A 22,373-nucleotide genomic window follows, 5' to 3' on the forward strand; every position below is an offset into this window, starting at 1 on the left:
CAGCTCTGCCAAGAGGCATGGGAATTAAATAGTGACATGCTTCTTTTAGAATGTTTTCTAGTTTCTTAAACAACGAGTCTTAAAGTTTGTCTTGGGATGGCTTTTAAAACACACCAAGAGCAAGGTTCCAGTGTGCTAGGTGCTGTGTGGACCCTCAGTGAGGGACTGCCCCTGCCCCAGAGACCACACCTGGCCCAGGCTGTGGGGAAAGGGAGAGGGGCAGAAGGGCTGGGGTGCCCCTGCTGGTTCCCCATCCCCATCTTCCTTCTCCAGCTGCTGCTGAGGCCGCTGTTCCCAGTGAGATGCGTTATCTGCCTGCTGCAGGCTCGGAAGCCCTGCCTGTGCCCCAAGACATTCCTGTGCATCTCCCAGATAGGCAAAGCCCCAAGCCAGAGAAAGACACAACACAGTGAAGGGGAGACAGAATGAAGCTTCACTTCATCGTTATGTACTGAACAGCGTTGTGGTGCTCAAGGGCAGGGAAATTTTGCGTGCTGCAGGCTTGGTGTGAGGTTGCCAGTGCTTCCAGTGAGGCTGCAGTCAAAGAGCAGCTTGCACACTGCAGGCAGAAGTGAGGCAGGGAGGTTTTCTATTGCAGTTGTCGTGGAGGCAGCCTCTTGGGGAGGGTCTCGGCCACTCTGCTGGCCTGGGGCTGTGCAAGGTGACTCTCCAGGGCAGCTCGAGGGTCTGAAGGATCCTGCCTGGCAGCAACATGCAGTCACCCACCGTGTAGGTGCAACCTCGTGAGGGTTTGTGAAAGCAGTGGTGAAGCCACAGCCCAAGCCGCCTGTCCAAAACCACCCCTTGGCCCCACAGAAGTGCTGCTTCCTCCAAAGCAGTTAGGCAGCAAACCAAAACCTTAGTCCAGACGCCCGGTGTATGGCATCGATACAGCCAGACGGCTCAGGCTGAAGTCCTGGCACACAGCGGCACAAAGCACAGCAACATCTTTGCTCTCAGCTATTCCCTCCCTACGTGTATTTATGCCTGGGAGAAGCAGTTTGTTGGGTTTGTTCAGCTTTCGATACAAGTGTGCAAAAGCTATGATGCTGCCACCCTGGAATCCTGCCCGACCTCTCCTACCAGCTGCCTCCAGCGAGGTTTGGGCCATTTTTGGCACCTCCAGTTTTCCGTGCTTTAGGTGGAAAACCCTAATGTGACAGGCTGACACCTTCCAAAGCAAGCAGTGCTTTCAGATCTCATGCAGGCTGATCCGTGCTTTGGAAGGGTAAGCACCTAGCTTACCCTGAGCAAAAGGGCTGTGGTGCTTGAGGCAGGTGTCCTGCAGAAAGCAGGCTGGCAGAGCAGTTGGGCAGGGTGGTGCTTCCAACTAGTCGTAAAAGGTTTTAGCTGGCTGTCAGTTGCTTAAAGCTGAGGAATGGTTCTTGGAGGGGGAAAAAATTTTTTTAAGTTGTTCATTAAAAAAAAAAAAAAAAAAAAAGACAACAGCGACACAAGTTTTGCCTTTTGAAAACCTCGGAGGAAACCCTCTCCGCAACATATCAGAGCTCCGGCAAACTTCCTCCCAGGCAGCTCTTTATTCCCAACAACCTTCGGCTGCCTCCCGCCCGCTGCGCGCTGCCGGAGCTTTTCCCAGCCCCCTTGCCCAGCTCCAGGGGCTTTTCCTGGCGGGGGGAGGCCGCAGCCCGGCCGGCCGCGGACCCCCCTCGCTCCCTCCCCGGCCGCCCGCGGGTGCGGGAGCTGCGCGGCCGCGCTCCGCCCGCCGCCGCCCCGTTGCATAAGGCGGCCCCGCTCCGCCCCTGGAGGTGCGCGTAGGGCTCCGCGGGGACAGCGGCTGCTCGGCCGCTCGTCCCTGGTCTTTTTTTTTTTTTCTTTTTCTTTTTTTTTCTTTTTTTTTTTTTTTTTTCTCCAAGCGGGTCGGCGGCTCCTTGCCATGAGCAGCCCGAAGGCAGCATGAAAGCGGGCAGGCGCGGCTATCCCGCCCGCTCCGGTGTAGGATGGCTCTTGGCGAAGTGTTGCTGCTGCTGCTCCTGCAAAGGTCGGTGGGCAAAAAGGGGATAGATAGGGGAGGGAGAGGGGCCCCCAGCCAACCCCCTGCGGGACGGGACTCGGAGGTACCCCCCGGCAGCATCCCCGCCGGGCTGCCCCGGGTAGGGAGAGCGGAGGGAAGGGGCGGGCGGTAGCCGGGAGCGGTGCCCCGCAGCCCCGCTGGGCTGCAAGGGGGTGGCCGGGACCCCTCCGGAGCTACCGGAGCCCCCTCGGCTGGGAGGCAGCCGGAGGGGTGGGTGGACAGGCTGCGGGCTGGAGTTGCCGGGCTGTGTGTTGGCGTGGCTGGTAGGAAACACCCCGGGATTGCAAGGTCAGCGGGGCAGGGAGAAATATTTGCTTAAATGAGATTTCTCTCCTTCCCTCCCTCCCTCCCCCCGCCGCTAGTCTTTCTTGGGCTCGGGTAGAGCGCCATGCGCTGAGAACATCTGTTTCTCGCAGTTCGCAAATCTCTGAATGGTGATGTGGGAAGGTCTGGGGCCGCGGGCTGAGACTGATTGCTGCTCGCGGAGATGTGGGAAAGCCACAGCAGCGGGAGTGCCTTGTGAAAATAAAATAAAACCTGGCTTTTGCAAGGCACGCCGCAGCTGAGATGCACCGAGTGGAGGGTTCCCAGCCTGCAGCCTTTACGCTGTGATACTGGCTCTTGAACTCGGTCTGGATAGTGTGAGCTTGCTGAGGAGGAGTCGCCGTGGTATTTCAGTGTTTCCTGCTCTCTGAGTGGCCAAGCATAAATGTCCCAAACAAAACTTGTTTTTCTCTTTTGTTTTGAGCTGTTGCTGTTGTTTAAAGATCAAAGCTTTCCAATGCAGTTTTTTGGTAGTTCATCTGCAGAGGAAGATGGCTTGAGGACGGGTGACTTGCTTATTTCACGAGGCACACATTTGCAGTGCAGAAGCCCTGTTTCCCCAGTTATTGACCTAGAGTTATGCTTACTTACATGGTGAGAGCAGCAAACCAGAGCTAGCTGGTGTTCAGTCTGCCATGGGCTCATAAGATGATCTTTTCCAGGCTGGGGAGAACATGCTACTTCACGCCAAGTAGGGGACTTCAAGGGCTGTCAAAAAAGACACATAACCTGGTGGTCGGGGTAGGGTTGTAGAATTAAATCAACAGAAAGGTTGTAAAATTAAATCACTGTGAAAAGCCAAGTCTCTAGGACAGACTGTGCTTTAATGTGTTGGCCCACGTAGCAGGTTTGGAGCAGGCTTCAAGCTCTCTGACATGGCTCTGGTCTTTAAAATGTTGATTCTAACAGCTTAACATCTCCCCGCCGCCTGTCCTGCCTGCAGACCTATCCAGAAGGGGAAAAGGGAAGCAGCTGGCTCTTCTCTCTCCTCTTGAAATGTTAACTGTGTTTGCAGTTCTGGTTTACCCAGCTAGTAACAAAAGGTGTTTTGTGATACTGGTCGCTTTATTTCTTTCGTGTCCTTGGACGTCAACTTTGAACAGGCAGAAAGTTGTAAAAAGCTATCTGTTACGCTGCGTTTATTAAAGAAAACCAGAGGCAGTCGGATGGTGGAAGTACTCCGTAAGCATAAGCAGATACCAAACCTGACATTTGATGAGGGATTTGGGTGCCCCAGACTACAGCATCAGCGTGCTATTGTTGGCAGCTTCTGCTGTTAAGCGTGGAGATGCGTTTAAAGTGACAACCTGACTCTCAAAGCTTCATGTATTGTGCATTGTCAGTGATTGTCTTTGCTTTTGGGGAGATGCTTCTTCCCCAGGGCTCCCCGATCTCAGACTTGCAGTAGGGAGAGAGGTGACTTTGTGTTTAAGATGGATGTGAAGCACCTTAGGGTCGTTCTTGCTGCTGCCCCATAAACCACCTTCCCTTCGCCCATGGGAAAGCACCTCTCCTTTTTCCTGGTGACAAATGCCAGACCTGTCTTGATCTTTGTAACAACTGAGTAGGTTTTGTTGTGCCAATAAGAACTTTCTGGTGAGCAAAATGGAGCAGCTGAGTGGGCAGCCCACCCTCAAACAGGGATTATGTTGGTACAAACTGTGTCAGTGCATTTTGTGCTGTGAGGCTTGGAAGTGATGTGAATGTTTGAGCTCCCAAACAGCAATATTAATGCAGAGCTGTAGAAGAAACAAAACAAAACACAAAAACAAACATACAAAAACTAGGTCTCCAATATATCATGAAATACATAAATCTTGTGTAATTGGTCATTTCTCTGAAAGATTTTGACAGATAACTCGATCTAATCTATTGCATAAATCTTACCCTGTTATTTGCAGCAGTAGCAACCTTGATCCTGCTTTTTTGCTTGTTTCTCTTGGTGAGTTTCTGATTGCCCGTGTACAAAGCTATTGGGATCCATACAGGGAAAGTGACTGACACTTAGTACTGTTCCCAGTTTTGTTCTGACCCAGATAGTCCTCTACATGAACTAAATAAGGACTACTTCTCTGTCTTTCAGTATGGGGAGACATGAATCCTAATATAGGAGTGCCTCATAGCAAGAGTCTGTCACTTGCTCTCAGCCATAAAAAGGGGTAGCTAAGAGCAGTAGGCTTGTACAGCCTTCAGGCCAAAGGCCTTAATCAGCCAAGAGTGGATAAGCAAGGCTTTTTGCAGTGTTTCTTAAATACACAAATGTAAAGTGACCTGGAGTAATGGGATGCTTCTCAGCACTGCAGAACTGGCTTTGAAAGCAGACTGATAAGAGGGTTCAAGTTCTGCTGGTGTTCTGATAACTAGACAGTCATTGAACTCTCCTTAAAAAACAGCCCAAGATTTGCGATTGAAAACAACTTACTTTCTTCTAACACTGAGTCCACCTCCTTGTTTCCCTACATGGTTCAGGTTTGAGGCTCCGTTAAAAGGATCACGATGTGGGAAAGCAGGGAAACTGGAGGGACTTGTACTTTGCGAAATGTCTTTACTGAAGCAAAGGAGGATCAGCCGCGTGCCTCGACTGTCACAAGGTCAAAGCTTCATTCCCTGTAATCAGGGAGCAGAGGCCGGGGTTCGGTGCCGTTACCCTGCACTCCCTCCAGCGCAGCTCTCTGCAGCCTGGCTGTGGGCGCACGGGGCTGGCGTCAGGTGGAAGCTGGCTTCCAAGTTGTAATTAACACATGAGGGTTGTAAAGAATTTATGACTCAGATTTAACCTAGACGTTAAATTCTGGGTGCTGAATTATACCCATATTTAAAGGCCATCTCTTTGCAGTAGTCCAGCTCGTTCAGGTCTAGCCCTGCCTGCAGCACGCTGGGCTCTCAGTGCCCTGCAGGGCACTAGGAGCAGGGGAAGCACTAGCAGGGTGCACGAATTGCTTCTCTTTGAGCACAAGGAAGATGTTCCCAGCTACTGGACCTGAGAATTTGGCTAAGAGTGCACCATGCGCATCCCAAAGGAAAGGGTCTGTGGTTAAAAATAATCCGTTGTCAGCGTAATTTTGCAGTGCAACATCTCACACCCCTTTCTAGGTAATATCGTGTGTCTACAGGGTGGCTTTAGGGGAGGGCATAAAACATATTTTACTTGAGGGTAGCCAGAGACAGGGAAGATTGATTTAGATGGATGTGCTTGTTGGTTTCAGTGCAGAACATGTCCCTCTGCCTCCTTGAGCAGTTGCTCTTCCAAGCAGGCTGCCAGTCATATCCCTACTTTTCTTTCCAGAGCAAAATAAAGCTAATCTGAATGTCAGGCCTTTAATCTCAGTGCATTAAAGATGAAAGATGGGGTGGCTTAGTGTCTGTGCTAAGCTCCTGACAAGGCTCTTCAATTCCTGGTCCCTCTGCCTTCTCATCTCCTATCCACAGCTTTTCTCTTCCTTCTGCATTCTTTGTGTTACCGTCCTCTGCTTCTTTTTTTCCTTTCTTTTCCTCTTCTTGCTATCTTTCTTTGAGTCTTTGATTTGTTATTGGCTCGGTCTGATGAACCTCTTCGCCGTAGGATTAACAAAGTTCGTTTCTCCTGACAAGCGTGGTGGTGACTAATGTGCAGGGAAGGGAGCTCAGCCAGCCACCTTGTACATCTTTGCGAGCTGGTCAGAAACAGAGCCTTAACTGGAAGTTGGGCAAACTGGCATAATTACAAGGGCTGTCAACAGCATGTTAATAAAAGTTTTTTCTTCATTAGGTAAAAAGTGAGATCCGATGGTGCTTTTTATAGAAGGTGCTGACATCGTGTTAGAGCGAGCTGCAGGGCTTTGCTAAGGGAACTGGTACCTTAGTGCTGTGTGGTAGCAAGACAGTGATCTGCAGTAATATGTTCGAGCCCATAACATTTCCTAATTTGAACATATTTTATTTAGTGTTTCAGGCCGAGCCATGGTTACACTGTGTAAAGCGCAATGGAATGCATGGCCAAGGCAGTTCTGTCAAAATTGAGGCAGAGGAGAAAACAATAGTAAAATGAAGGGTGTCAACCAAAGTTTGCTTTGTTTCCTGGTCCTTCCTGAATAAGAAATATGAGGAAACTGTTACCTTCTCTAAATTTACTTGGTGGGTAAAGTCAGTCTGTTGCTCGTTAGCTGCACCTCCGTAAAGGCAAGAGGATCAAGTGTGCAGGTTTTGTGAGGGCGCCGGCATTGGGCTCAGCTCTTTCTCCTGGCAGGTTCACAAGAAACCTCTGGTGAGGTTTGGGAGCGCTGTTAATGTCTCCTTCCAGTTCTATTAAGAGAAAACCAGTAAGCCCATGACAGGAACATCCCTTCCAAGTCCTGCATTTTCCCACCTCCGCAGGCTGAGTCAGGAGTTGGAGCAGGTCGTGGCAGAAAGTTACTGTAGGGATGGAAGAGCTGATGAGAACGGTGCTCGGCTGAGCAAGCAGGATTAGCATGACAAGGTGAACACTTAGCAAAGCACCTGTGCTTTCTGTTGGTGCAGAGCTGTGCTTTGTCGTGCCTGCTTTGCACGCTTTGGACAGTGTCCTGAGCTAAGCGTGTCCAGAAGGTGTGCCTGGCAGGCCCCATACCAGTCTTTGGGGTAAATGAAGACTCATGGGTCTGAACCTCTTAGCATTTGTGTGTCCTCCCTTGAACGTGGCAATGAGACCTACAGAGATTTTGGCAGGGGAAGTCACGAGGCTGATAAGCTGAACACGAGCAGTGGAACGGAAAGCACGGCCGCTGCCGTCTGTGATCCGGTGTTGTGGCAGGCTGGGGAGCAGCAAGCTCTGCTTAGGATTAATTAGGTACAAGTGTGCTAAATCTTACCTCTTTGTGAGAGTATTTTTCGGGGCTAGAGACACTGCTCACCGATACAGCCTTTCAGTGGCTCTGTGTTGCTGCTGTACAAGCGCAGGAGGTGTGGGGTATTTCACAGGGCCGGTGGCTGCCCAGGGCTCCTTTGCTCGCTGCACTTACCAGCTGCCAGCCACTTTCTATAAACCTGATGTTCGCTGCATCAGTGCCAAAGTTCAGGATGCTTCACCAACTTTCTGCCAGTTTCCAAGATGCCAGTAGTACAAGCATTAATTTTCTTTTTTCTATTTTTTTTTTCAAATCACACACACCACTAGATAACTCTAGCTCTCTTGCCATGAGCTAGCACCTCATCCCCTGGCTCTGTGTCTCCCTTTCGAGACGGATCTTGCAGCCTTATCTTTTGAGATGCAGCCATATACAGGATGTAACAGCAGTTGTACAGAAAGTAAACGTTCAGATCTTAACTCATATGAGTAAAATAGACAGCAAGAGCTCCTATAAAGATCAGTTTTCAGTTACTAGTCTGGGGCTGAATGCGTGGGGGGATACTTATTATTCAGATTGCTGCATTGTTTTCAACTTTCATAAATTCATCCAGCGTTAAAGAAACATGGGGTTTGCTTTTATTCAGTCAAAGCTACTAAACTTTCCATTCACACCAAGAAACATATAAGAGTTCACAAGGCTTTATTCATCCTGTCAAAAGCCTGAAGAAGGGAGACTTTATTCTAAGGGGAAAAAGAACAGATAATTGTGAAAAATATAGCTTGGGTAACTCCCTGCTCAATTCAAGGAACACGGGGTAACTAAGCATGCTGCTTTCCTTTAAAATAAGTGCCAGACAGATGTATTGTTTAGGAATTCAATGCACGGATGCTGAAATAAAATCTATCCATTTTGAAGTGAAAGAAAAAGGGCAGCAATTTCACATGACCCAAGAAAGATTTTGTTGCTTTTCCAAACCGTTATGTTTCAGCATACACCTTGTTAAAACTTTTGTATGTATTAAGAAATCTAATTTATCATTTTGAAGTTAAAAAAGAAAAAACATTTGAGTCTAAAAATATCATCAATATTGTACTACTCAAACACAACCGAGCACTGTTACTTTTCAGTGTAATTCTTTTCTGTTAACAGGCTCTATGAAAATATTTTGATTTTTTTGGCAAAAGTTGCAATTTCTTTTCAAAAGAGAAGAATTGGTTGGGTAGTTAGTGAATGCAGGGGGAATCTATAGAAGTGGTTTTCAATTTGTACGAAAATCCAGTTCTCTGCCAGTTCAGCCACTGCATATCAGTTGCTATTGCAGAACAGTTCAACTGCAAATATTGAATCACAAAATTCAGCGTGATGTAAAAAATCTTTTTAAAATAACTATAGAAGCACATCAGGCTGTTTTCTGAAAAATAAATAAATAAAATTCTGTAGATTATAGGTAGGACCTGAGCACGTGTGAAGAATTATCAGAAAATACCTGAGGAGATATGCTCAAAAATGTCTCCCTTGGCTAATGTTCTTTGCCACTAGAAAACCACAAACCAAAAATCAACCTGTTTGCTTTTAGTTCACGTTTGATGTGGCTGATGATGCTGAAACACAAACCATTCCTCAAATTAAAGGTGGCTAGTGCATCCCATTAGCTCTCCTGTTGAGTTTGACGTGCCATGCGATCCATCAGCCTCTGTCCTGGGCTGTCCTCATCAGACTGAGAACGTGGAAGTTACACACGTCACCTGGGCTCCTTACAGATAATTAAGATAAATTATGAAAATGTAACCAGTGAAGTCCTAATGACACAAAATGGAACCTGCAAACTGAATTACAGCAGTTAATAATAGAACAGCTATGGGTATTTCTTCTCTTTGATGGGGAGAGAGCCATTAAATATGGTTCAGCTTATGTATTTGTCATTGGCTTTTCTCTAAGGTAACATCCAGAGTATTGCAATGCAGAAAGCCCCACGCAGCTCCGGTTGCTCAGTACTTTTGGAAAATAGAACAAATACATCTCTCGTCACATGAGGAGTTGGTAGTTTCTGTCCAGCTGTCCCTGTTGCACCCCGATGCACTTGGTTGCTCAGTGTGCTACAGCCAGTGTTTGTCCTGGTACAGCTCAACAGTTGTGAAATCTTGGCTCCCTGCAAAATTATTTGTCAGGCTAGGCAAGTCTATAAAGGGTGAAGCCTGGGAGCCAGACCTGCTGGTAACCCATTAGCAAATGTGGTCCCAAGGAACCAGAAGATGGTTACTGGTGGAGGTTTTATGTTCTGTACTGGGAGTCTGCAAAACAAACATGAAAATGTTGCTTCCCTGTGCTCTGGAAAGCACAGGTAGGTTCTGTATGTCAGTTCTGAGCAAAAATTATTTGTTCACTTCCACAAGGCAGCTCTGAATTAAACATTTATGAAAGAGATGGACTCTCTGCCTGGAATCAGAAGGGACTGGGTTTAGTGGCCCTGGAGGTGTCTCTACTGTTATGTACCTGGGCATTTTTCCATGTTGAAATTTTACACGGAGCAAGTAGCTCTGAGCAAGGAGAGCAGAGTGACACATCCCAAGTTATGGCTTAATCCTCTGAGGACGCTTTTTCTTGCAGTTTAGGCTTGCTGACAATTACATGTACAAAGTATAGCAGCTGGGGATGTGCCCTGGTGTGCTGTGTGTGTTTTTTTTTTCCTCCTTCCTTCAAAAAACACAAGCAGCTTTAGTGAACAGACACTTCATACATCCCCAGGCGTGCAGTACAGTCCTGACCTATCTGACAACATGCTGCACTTCAGTGAGTGCTGTAAAACTTTCTTGGGATCATGTGAAGGAACGGGTAACAAAATGGGCATCAAATAATCACCAGTTCAAGCTTCCAGATTTCTATCTACCCGTTGATTTCGACCTTTCCGTAGGCCCGCGTGTTTTAGTAAACAGACCACGCACATACCCAAGGTGATGTTGCTCAGCAGCACCAGAATTAACCGTGGCTAAAAGCATATTAGGGGTGCAGGCAGCATTCGGGTACGTGTGTCCCTTCACATCAGCCCAGCCTTGTGGCAGCCCTGAGCCCCCCTGCCCGTGCTGAGCTCCCCTGCAGACCAAGGCCCCAGCCGCTGCGGCTGCGTGCGCCCAGGCAGGCTATGGGGAGTGTTGCACAACCCCGTATAATTTAACCACATGCTGAATAAATACACTTTTGAGAACTCTTTTGAAGAGATGTTGCCTAATTAATCCTGCAGGGGGTATAATATGTATATTTTTGAAATCCAGTTTTAGCATCATGCAATTAGCTTTTATGGCCTAAGGATTCTGATTTAAGACATTCTTTCATTACCAATGGTAATCTGTTTTAATTAGAAATGCAAATGTATTTTAGATCCAAATGTATCTGAGCAGTACAATGTAAAAAGATGATTCACAGCTAATGCCATTGAAGTGCCTCGAGTCTGGTATTCATTACACCTTCTGTAGTTTGAACCCTGAGGATCAACACGATACTCAAACACGTCTCTCAGCTGAAGTATGTGGAGGCTGAATAGATTTCTTTAGGAAATAGAATAAGTATTAATCAACAGGGATCCTTATGAGGGCAGCAGAAGGAAAATCATAGCTTCAGGCAAAAAGGAGGCGAGCATTTGGAGTGTTCCAGGAGTGATTTCAAGCTGGTGAGGGCAGAGCACAGCTCCTGCCATGGTGCAGGTGCTGAGCAGACAGCATCATCTTCCTTGGCTCCGTGTCAGGGAGCATCCAAGAGCTTACTCAGGCCTGAGCATCCTGGGCTGACTGGGGAAGGCTGTAGCTGCTGAGAGCAGTGCTGCTGTAAAATTTGATCTGACAGCATGTCTGAGAAAAGCTGTGAGCAAGGCAGGCTCCAAACACGTAAAGGCTATCGCTTGCTGAGTATTTGCTGCAATCTCTTGTCCCGGAGATAACAACTACCGGGTGGGTGGTGGTGGGGCATTGTATGTTGCAGTAAATGATTACCATACTCAGCAAAGTCTTTCCAGAGTCAAAGAGCCTCTGCTGCTAGGCCAGTCTACCCTTGCTGTTGTTTTCAAATAAATTTTTTTTTTTCCTAGCTATTTTGAAAGATGTGGCTAAAGGAAGTAACTGCTTAGCACCAGTGATGTAACTGTGAAGAGGGGGTTTACAATGATAGTATCTCCTGTTAAACATGTTGCCTGGTAGAGCATTTTTGCAGCTACTTGCAGTTAGCCACTGATGCAGTGGGGAACTAAGCAAATGTGGTTTATGTAGTGCACCTCTCCATGTCTCTGCTAAACTGGACTTTGAATTTTTTCCCAAGAGGAACGTGCTGGTAAGAAGAAATGGTGTAGGCACTGCAAAAGCCACGGGAGGCTCCATGGGGCCCTCCAGAAACCAAAATCACCCAGTTCCTCAGGACCAGCCTTTTGGGAAGGCTGGTAGCTGGGTCAAGGCACTCGCACAGCTTCAGAGAGCTGAGAGCTTGGCAGGGTGCTGCAGAGAGCTCTCCTGTTCCCGAGCAGCAGATGCTCTCCAAGACTTCAAGTTCCCATCCCATCTTTCTTGCTGACGCAGATAGAGTGTAGTAGTGATTTCATCACCTGCTCTATGACAAGCGTGTTGACTGGTGCCACGGGGAAGGCTCCTTACAGAACTGCTCCCTGCCCTGGAGAGCTGTCAAATGCCAACCGAGACACAGATCGCGTGAGGCTGTTATATGGGGCAGCAAGTGATGTTCTGCATTTCCTGCTTGAGCTGAGTGAGCCAAAGCTTCCCACAAGTCTGAGAGTCGTGAGTGTGCAGTTAAAAGTCTCTGAGCTGCTTAGCCATTTCCCTGTGCCGTGTTCAAAGAACCAAGCATCGCAAGCACCAGCAGTTCTTATCTGTGTGTTTTATTTCCCAACCGCTGTTTGCATTTACTTCATCCATTACTTCTTTTAACTCATCACAACCAGTACCTTTGCTGTGAGCTTGTATTTTCCGCTAGTATTTCTGGAGGAGAAGGGTGTGGAGGAAGCTGCTTTGGGCACCAGCCCTGGAGGCTCAGGCTGCTGTGTGTCTGTCGTCCAGCACCCCAACCTCGTTGTTCTTGGTGGTTTCGTGGTGTCCGCCCTCGCCTGCACCACTTACAACTTATTCTTATTCCGTTCTTTTCTTTTCAGGGGCTGTCAGAGCCTGAATAATTTAAGAGTGAACAAATGAGAGACGTTCATGGAGGACTCAGTTCTTACCTAGGCACAATTTGACAAGCATGTAGATTGCCTTGGGTTTCCACTGCACCTACCACAACTTTACTAAGAGAAAAGCCCCCTTTCCTAGACATCTGTGTCACTCTTGCTTAGTAAAGTTATTCAAGATCAGCGCCTTTGGAATTGGTTGGTAAATGGACAAAGACTTTCTCTTTGCCCGGAGCTCCTGACAGCCTCCAAGTACCAAAGAGAACTCCACACCACTAGAAAGCAAGAGACAGCTGCTGAATGTTGGAAGCTACTGCATTTGGCAAAAGAAGCTGACGCTAAGATGCACACAGTTGTGTTTGTTTGTTCTGCTTGTTTTCTGTGCTTTCTGAGCCCTGTGTGTGCCTGGAAAGTTTAATGACCAATGCCTTCTTTATCAACATGCAGTTTTTCTTCCTATCCCAAAAAGCTTTGGGTTCTGTTCTTGCTTTCCCCGCTCCCCCCCAATTCCAATTTATTTTGTCACTGATACTCCTCTGTTGTTTCCATTAGGAATTGTTTGGGAACATACAATTTCCTTTGAGGTAGGGAGATATAAATAGGACATTCAAATGTCCTCCTCTCTCCCCAGAAATCCAGCAGTGATCCACCTTGTCATACAGGCTGCTGGCTTCCAGCGTAAGGCAGAGCTGACCTTAGCAATGATGTCATTTGACTGAGAAATTACTTCGTTAAATGTGGAAAAGTTCTTACAGTAGCTCAATTTGAAAGCTGCTGAATGAAGCTGACCCCTGACACTTTGCAAAAGAATAAGGCTTGTGTTGTATTAACAGCTGCTTGGAAACCATGTGTAATAAATTTTGTTTTTGTGCCCACCACTAGGATAAAAGATGGCATTCGCCGACTCTGGTACCCTTAATACTCTCAGCAGAGTGACACTGCTTAGATCAAAGTTTAAAAGTCTGCTTCTATGTGGGTGTCTACGCATTTCACAGTTCCTTATGCTACAAGTAACAGTGTACTTGCAAAGGCCAGCAAATGCTGCTCTTCTTGTTCAGCTTCAATCACGACATTTTTCCCCTTATCATCCCGTATAGGTTTCTGTAAAGGTTCAGGGTTAAAACTTACTTTTTTAAAGAACGTGCATAAGTCTCCTGTCAAAATATATCAAGGAGGTTTTTGCTTTGTGTTTGGAGTTCTGTTCTTTTCGCTGCTAGTGACACTTACTCTGGAAACTTCAGGGTTTGGGATTACATTATTTTTGTCACAGAAAGAGGACAGTGTAAATACAAAATGTAAAGTAGAAGAACTTAGAGAAGTGCTTCAACAAGTTGTTTGACTAAATTGAAATAAATGTTGATTTGTTCAAAAAAAAAAAAAAAAAAGCATGCCCTTTCTGGATCTTGTTAGTCTTGACTTTTTATTTCCTTTCTTTGCTAAAGCAAGATGCGTGCCTCTAGCCTTCAGAAATCCGCTCACCCAGCTGTGAGGCATTACCAGCAGACTATTCCTACACGCCTTCCCTGCAGACGTGGTGCGCTTGCTCTGGCTGTGCGCTGGGCGCAAACCCCAGGCAAGAGCATGGGTACATGAAATCGAGTGCATAGACACACTGTGTTTGTCCTCAAACTCTGCTGCGTGGAGCAGTTGCTCTTTGAGCTTTTCCACATCCTTTCATTCAGTAAAAACATATTCTGGAAAGGAGTTGCTGTGTCTGGGGAGATAAGTGAGGTGTCACTGAAGGACACAAGGTAGGCCAACAATGTACCTATCTCACGGTGTTGTGGGGTAGGAGCTGGCTGGGAGCATCACCCCAGCAGATTAGTGGATTCACTCTGGGGGTGTTGTCCTCTTATTAGTCTCGTCCTGAACTCACAGCAGTTTATATGAGAGGTCGTATGGGACTCTGAAGAAAGATGATTTTGTCAAGAAGAGTGAGAGTGGTACAGAAACCTCCCACTGGACATGACATGGATACCCATCATGGTTTTAAGCAGTTACACAGAAACACGTTTCTGACTGGGACATTTGAAGAGAGGACCACAGATACGTCAGCTGCCATTGAAGTGCTTGGTGCTGCCAGGTTGAGTTGCACACCATCCTGAGAGCCTCTTCAGAGCCCCAAGGATGTGCTCTGCCATCATGCGCAGCAGCCCCTCAGTTAAATGCTCATCTCTAGGAAGCAAGATCTTGTCTTGTAGCAATCTGAGGACTCCCTTTCTTCTTCTCCCTGCGCCTTCCCTAAAGTCGCCTCTGGCAATAGCTTTAGGCTCATGTGAAACAGCAGATGTGGTGATGACTGCTGTGGCTGTTCCTATTACCAGGCACTCTTGGACAGTAACGAAGTCATGTTTTCATGCAGCAGGCTCTGTCACTGTGCCTCACCCTTGTGCTGTTCCTCTCCCCGGAGGCCAGGCTCACTCATTCAGCACGCTCTCTGGATTTCAGTAACTTTTCTTGCAAGGTCTCTTGAGACCGTGAGCCTCTGTGCTGTTTCTCCAGGCTCTTGGTTTTATCTCACCCTTTGAAACTTTCCCAGAACTGCAGTGACTTTTCTCTGACCCCCAGGAACCGGCGCTCTTGAGCCCTGACACTCTGACTGGCACAACCAAGACCTGGAGACTACTTTGGGATGTCAGCTTTCCCAGAGCATGCTGGATGAAAGCCTCATCTGAGCAACACCAGCTAAAAATAAAAGCTATTCAACTGGAGCTAATGGCGGGTTGCCATGAGTTATTGCTCATTAAAGCGAATTGTCAGATGCTTAACTTCAGCTAATCATTTCCTGCTGCGAGATCGGCCTGGTATGAAACATCCTCAAATGTGGGAAGGGGATTCACAATAACTAAATTTAGCTAAGGGTGTAATTTCCTTGGACTCCCTCTGTCGTTAATGGAAAGAGAGAGGGTGCTACAGGGGGCAAGCCCCTCTCTGCATCCTCCTCAGGCAGAAGTGAGCACAGCTCCTTGACTGCGAGGGTCTGGGGTGAGCTGCTCCCTGCCACAAAAATCAACAAACCCAAGTGCAGCTGCTTTGCCACCCCAGCTAGGCGAGTGCTTGGTGTCCTCCACTTCATTTCCTACCTGAAAATAACGGTCAGAATTTGAATATTAAAAGTTACAGATCAGTGGTTCTTTCCCCAAAACTGTAAGTCAAACACAATTCCTGCAGCAGCATCCTTCCTTCATTACAGCATAACTACAGGGATCTCGGCAGAACATCCTCTTTCTCCAACAGCTTTTCTTGCCCGGTTCCAAGAAACATCAGCTCTTCAATAAAGGAACAGTTGCATTCTGAATGTCGTGTGATTTATTTATTTTTTAGTCACATTTTTTCTGTTTAATTTTGGAAGTTAGTCTTGTTTTCAAGTTTGGCAGTGAACCCAACAGCCAAATTTTGAGTTTTTATGTTGCAGTGATTGGACAGTTTGTCAAGTATGTTTGCTTTTAGCAACATAGGTTTCTTTCTCTGTTGGATTAGAAAAAATTGCGTAAAATATTTAACTCCATACCACTTTGAGTTCGGACAGAAGCAATTTTGTCCATGTGAATGGAATTGTGACAATCCTGCCAGATTGATTTGTGCCTTTTTGACATTGCTTCCAAACTGAAGCTTCAAGTGACACTCCCAGATACAAACAGAAAATTCCATTGCAACTTCCCAAGGCTGCCCATTTCCAGGAGACTGTGAAGTTCAGGAGAACATTGGAACTTGGAGCAGAATTTGCATCTAAATTTCAATAGCAGTGTTTGAGGGTGTCCTTACCCTCGCGTGTGAGGTGGGTCCTACGTTGTGTCCTCTCGCTTCTCCCTCGCTGGCATCTCCACACGCAGCTGGATGCGACCGGGGCTGGGTGCGGGTTGGGAGCTGGGGAGGACTCCAGACAAGTTTTGCAATTCCATTGCGAAAGTTTAGTGTACTTCTAATCTAAAGGGCTTTTCAAGCCAGTTGTCCTTTATCTTCATCCGACACGGGCACTGAAAATTTCCTCATGTCCATTTGCGTTCTTTGCTGGGACCTTATGTGGAGGCAGTGCCTGAGGAGGCAGTTTATCTGTTGACATTAAAACACGTCGGGTTCATTATTTACATGTTATGAAGCAGTGTTTTCACTTGAAGAATAGCTGTAAAGTGACTTTGAATTATCCAGATGTCACTACCTCCCAAATTTTTGCAAATCCATGCCAGGTTTTACATGCAGAATAGGCTCTAACACTAAAACTGGGATCTGTACTGTCATCTGCCTAAGCCACAAAGTTTTGTAACCCTGACTCGTGCCAATAAAAATGTTTCTCTGAGTGTGTTTTGAACATTTAATACAAAAGCACAGAAAAGACCAAGGAGTCAGTGCTTGTAGCTCCTTCTGCCATCTTTGAGCTCACCGCGTAGAGCGTTGGCCCTGAAGTGCTGGAGCAGACAGGAGGTGGCTCCCACCACACGGCTTCCTCTGGGGAGCGCATAAAGCCTCGAGGGGCCCAGAGTTGTGAACTGGAGCCCACAGCCTGCGTGGTGAAGGAAAACGCTTGGAAAGGGCAGGAGAGGCAGCGTTTTGATGGTTTGGATGATCCTTGTTTGTTTAGTGGGAAATACTAACACAGGGGCTTTTTTTGTGCACAGGGTGAGTCTGGATGACTCCTGCTTTCCAAGATTTTCTGCAACAGAGATTCCTGTCCTTCAGGAAATAATAGCTTGAGGACAGTCTGAATTACTCTTTCACCCACATCTGATTCAATTCTGTCTTTGTCAAAAATGTTATTTTACAGCAATCACTAAATATGGAAAATGGGCTCTGCTGAGCAGAGCAGAGTTAATTTATGTGCTCATCGGTCAGATTTTCGTTATTGGCTTTCATTCATGAGTGGAATTATTTCTGTGAAAAAAAATGTTGATTTAAATGCACATGCTAATAGGATTACAGAGTTCCCATTCTGGCTCATTTTCTCTAACTTCTGTGGAAAAATCCTTTTCTCTAAGGCTGTTTTTCGGGGGTGAGAAATGGAGCCATACATAAATCTGCTGGTCCCATGTAATTATTCAACTCTTCTCACCTCGAGCAAGAGTGTGTCCTGCCGTAGTCACGTCTTCATAGCTCTAGTCTATATTAACTTCTGGGTATCAAGGCATATTTCCCTTCTGTCATATACGGTCTGTGGTTAGTGCGGATCAAAAAGACAAGCCTTATGTTTTCTTCGGAATCACTCTGAGAAGCCTTTCCCATTTCCCGTTAAAGGCTTGGGTTCCTGCAGATGAATCCTCTGCTGCGTGAGCCTGGTCAGACCTCCTCTCCCCTGCATGCTCTGGGGAATGGCGAGGTAAAAATAAAACATCTTGTAGTTAAGTTCCAGCAGCAATTCCTACTGGCTCAAGTGGGAATACAGCCGTGCCTCTAAAATGTGTCTGTGAGATTTTTGTTTTTCCTTTCACTCAAGGTTGCATAGAACTGGAACCTTCCATTTTCCAAGTAAAAGAGCTGTGCTTTTCTAGACGTCTGTTCATTTCAGCAGCAACAGCAAAGATTTCATGATTGTGGCAGTGCAAAAGCTCTGAAAGTTAAAGCTCTCTGGTCTGGCTGTGTATCTGCCACAGTCATATTGCCAGAAGTTTCTCGGAGGTTTGCTTAGGCGTGTTTTGGAAACTGTCATTTCTTCTGTCTGAATGAATGGGTTGGCCAGGAAATCCATCTAGCCACACTAGTCTGCTGACCTCCCTGCACCCACTCCACTTTGCCAGATACCTTTTTTTAGATTTCTGCATCCCAGGATGGCGGTAGCAGGATGACCACGCGCTGCAGCTCGCTGCCAGCCCCGCAGTTCCTGCAGACCCCTCTGGTACTGCTGCTTAGTGGCTCCTGGTGGGCAGCAGCTCCCTGAACTGCCACACAATGGGCCTCTGGCTCTTCTTGAGCAAAATCTGTCTCCAGACAGCTCTAACGATACAGTTTGCAGAGCACATACATGCTGGTGCATTGGAAGAACACGGTAACATGTTCCACTTGATCCACTCTGTGTCTGGATCTCAACCTCCTGCCACGTGTTTGATAAATGTGTTTGTAGCTGTATGGGCCATGGAAGCAGTGCAGCTCACACCAGCAGGGCTTTGGAGCTTGTCCCAAAAGTCTTTCATAGCAGATTTTGTGCATAACATGTCTATGTCTGTTGTGGGAGCTCTGCTCTTTCTTGAGTTCCACTCCTGCCTCCATGGCCGTGTCAGGGGTGACCTGTGTTGTGTGTAAAGCAAATCATTCTCCACAGGGATGGCAAGCAGCAAGTGTGGCTTGTTTTGGTACAAAACACAGTAACGTTTGCGGTTCCTTGAAAAGGAAAAAAAAAAAAAAGTTATCAATATTGTGTATGGACTCATTTGCGTTTCAGACAGTTCATATTTGGCAATGGTGAGAAATAAGACAATGAGGTAAATGAGGTGAGAGTACTTTGTATAACCATTAGGTACTGAATAGAATGAATTCACCCAATGCTGGAGGCTCTCACGGTGGCTGCAAAGCAGGGAGATTTACACCGTCCTTTCCAGCCCCTTTCCCTGCCTTTGTTCCAAGCAGAGAGCACACTGACATCTAACCATGAGATAAGGCTGGGGCAGGCTGCACTTCCAGCCTCGAGCTGCTGCGTGGCCAAGCCAGGCCCAGGGCTCTCTCCCAGGTGCCTTACGGCAGTCAGTTGGGCACTCCAGCAGATAAGGAGAAAGAAGGAGAATTCATATCTGCTAGGGACACATACAGCATGGCACAACTGAGATTCAGTAACCTCTGGCTGTTCACAGGGGTACGGAAAACACACCATTGCTGGTAAATAGCCTTTTGCATCACCAAAGCTGTGTCCTTGAGCAGGAACTCCTTCAAGTGGGATCGTTTTGCTGTGTAACACTCCCGACTATTCAAAGCTTTCCCTCTGGAAGCCTTTGGGTTGGCTTTCATCTCAGCTTGACGTTCTGGAGGCCTGATGTTCAGCCTGGAGAGCTCTCATGGCTGTAGGTTAAACTTCAGACAAAAACCCTGAAAGTGGGTATGGTCGTTGGCGGGCCAGCTCTGGGACTTGGAGCATTTGTGCTGAAGTGCTGCCTTTTTCTGGGTAGCAGGGGACAAAGACTGGCTATTGCTTCCTGGGGACCACCTCAATTGGATTGCGATGGTGTGGGAGAAGCTGTGTGTCTGTCCATGCCCGGGCTGTGGCTGTGCTGTCTGCTTGTAAAAGTAGGGGTGTTCCCTGGTGGGAAGGGAGGTCCCTGCATCTGCCATCCCAGGCTTCGGGGATCCCACAGCTCAATAACAAGTCCTTGGGGTGCAGGTGGTTGTCCCATGCTCCATTTTGCCTCCTATCAGCTCCCCTCCAGCACTGAGAGGTAAATTGGCAAGGTGCCTTCATCTTGAGGCAGGAGTTTGGGCTATGCTACTTCCAAGCTGTAGTAAAAGCCTCTCTGTACATTAATCAACCAAGATGTAGGAGATGGCTTATCCTCATTTTAAGTCCAACTATCCCCTAAGCCCAGTCCCCTGCAAAGTCTGTAATATGCCTGCTTTCCCCAAATCTCACCCCCCGAAGCGGTAGCCTGCAGTGAGTGAGTTCTTCCAGCAATTTTCCACCGTGACAGCCCAGCTCCCTTTGCACCAGGACCTCCCTGGCTGGGGGGATGGAAGGGAGAAGGTCCTTGCACCCTGCAAGCTGCCTAAGTGCTCAGAATCACCTCATCCTGAAACCCTGAATTGTGCTGACGCAAGGTGTGCTGATAAACTGCCAGAGCATCACGTGGAGCCCGCTGGGGCAGGCTATCTAAAGCCTATTGAATGGAAGATAAGCTGGTCATGGACAAATATTATCTTGCGCTCGTTGATTTAACACAACTTCACATTCACGGAACATCAACAGGAGCTGGCTGAAACCAGGCTTTTTTGAGATAAGACTCCTACTTTGCCCTGATGGAGGAATGCCTGAAATTGGCAGATCAGCTGCAGGCAGACCCAAGCAGCTCCACCTGGGACCTGCCCTCCTCCCAGCCACCCTCGCCCCCACGCCTCCTGTTGTCAGAAGACAGACGAGTTAGATTTTCTGCTCTCTGGGAAATGAACTTTGACTTCTCCTAGCTGCTTACAATTATTTCCATATGTTCTAAAAACCTGACTTTTGATCCCAGGTACGTAACAAATTACTGGTGTAACTTCTGACTGAGGCCATTTCTGGTCATGAAGCCTTGTCACTTCTCCCCTGGTCTGCAGGTGACAAGCTGACAGACGATGTGGGCTGTGATCTCTGCTGGGTGTGCAGCTGGCTCTGAGCAGCAGCTCTGCCCACCAGGGCAGGAGCTCTGTGTGCAGGTGGCAGAAACTGGCTCCTAAACCAGTACAGGGGACTGGGAGAGCAGCTCTCCCTCAGCACATGCATTACCCAATATCTGTCACGGTATTTATTGTGGAACTGCGAATATCTGCATGCACCAGGCTGTGTTTGTGTGTTGTAACTTACGTTTTTGTTTTCTGCTGGGGTGGATAGGAGATTCAGAGATAAACATCTAAAAATGTGTAATAACGTCAGGTGACTGCTTTCGGATGCACAGTGCGAGATGAGCCTTACAAGAGCACGACAGAATTTCTGAATTCTGTAAAAAAAAAAAATCTTCTTAAACTGTGTGGGATAAAACACCACAGTCCCTGATCCCTTCTGGGGAGGGAGTTGCCTTTGCCATAGTTCAGAAAGGTGAGAGCAGGGCACTTGTTCCTAAAGGGCAATTGAGAAATGTTCCAGCAACTTGTTTGCTTTGTTTTTAAAGACTTACTGATATTGGCACATCTTTGCTCTGTTGCTTTGGGAGGGTAAGGGAGGTTGTGCCCATTTCTAAGGTGCAAGTCTGAACATGTGTATTGATAATTGCAGTTGGATACGGTTCAGTAGAATTTCCTGCTAGGATATAAAGGAAATCTTAATTTTAAGCCTGTATCTCCTTCTTGGGTATTTCCTTTGGTTTGAACAATTTGTCATCTCTTGTAATTGTTCGTTCCAATTTCTTAGTTCTAGGGAAGGTGTAAAGTCTTCTGACAAATTGCTTTCAGGGGCAAAGGAGATTATTTTAAGGTGTTTCAAATAACCTTCAGAAGTCAATATGTAGTCAAACTATCAGTAATGTTATTGAGGTCTGGCAACGGCTGAGAAACGTTATGGCACCAGAAACTGACAAAGTGTTGGTGGCTGTCAGATTTCTTGTAGTAATCTGCTTTTTGTGCTTGATTTCTTCCTGGCAATTCACAATGAAATCTGTGAGAATAAGCTGAGAAATTCAGCACTTAACATGAAATTCAGGCTTTCATAAATAACTAGATAACTTTGCTGCCTGTGATCTTTCTTAAGGACAGACAGTGCAGTAGCAGATGGGCGAAGTGTGTAAGATAGTGGAAAATGCCTTCAGCAGGGCATATTCCTCTCTGTCCTCTCTGGTGTGCAAGAAGGATTACACAATGCTCACAGGTCACAACATTTTCCATTGAGGCATTTTGTATTTTCATGTTTAGAAATGTCAAGCACTTGATGTACACTAGGAAATCGGGCAGGGGCTGGTATAATCTCCCGCGTGCACTGTTTTCTTGCAGAGGCATATTCAGTGTCCTCCAATGACAACGGGGGCAAGTCAGATTCGGTGGCCAACCTACAGCCTCAGCCATCCCTCAACTCCATCCAGAGCTCTCCGGGCCCCAAGCGCTCGACCAACACGCTGAAGAAATGGCTGACCAGCCCTGTGCGCCGGCTGAACAGCGGCAAGACTGAGAGCAACATCAAGAAGCAAAAGAAGGTGCGAGATGGCAGGAAGAGCTTTGACCTCGGCTCACCAAAGACCGGAGATGAAACCACTCCGCAAGGAGACAGCGCCGATGAGGTGTGTGCTGGGGTTTGTTGCAGGGAAGCCTGATGTTTCTGATAGTCTGGGGTGTGTGATTCACATTTGAGCAAAGGCAGCTCCCTGAGGGTCTAGAGGGAGCAGCGAATCATATGAAAAACTAAATTGATTAAAGCTGTCTTGCAAGAAGTATTGTCATCTAAAGAGCAGCGGAA

The 22,373-nt window shown here is 47.1% G+C and overlaps 1 protein-coding gene across 21 annotated transcripts in view; it reads left to right on the forward strand.

Annotated features, from left to right (window-relative positions):
* KALRN (kalirin RhoGEF kinase) overlaps positions 1-22,373 on the forward strand; it is a 504,304-nt gene that overhangs the window by 428,499 nt on the left and 53,432 nt on the right. For 19 of the 21 annotated variants that reach the window (XM_068687540.1, XM_068687542.1, XM_068687541.1 and 16 more), the window contains one exon: positions 21,914-22,197. In XM_068687540.1, the coding sequence (XP_068543641.1) occupies positions 21,914-22,197 (284 nt within the window). Of the gene's footprint in view, positions 1-1,656; positions 2,000-12,307; positions 15,620-21,913; positions 22,198-22,373 lie in introns of those variants that run through there. The other 2 variants (XM_068687552.1, XM_068687551.1) reach the window with 2 other exon arrangements.

Source organism: Anas acuta, chromosome 6, assembly GCF_963932015.1.
Source record: "Anas acuta chromosome 6, bAnaAcu1.1, whole genome shotgun sequence".
NCBI lineage: Eukaryota > Metazoa > Chordata > Aves > Anseriformes > Anatidae > Anas > Anas acuta.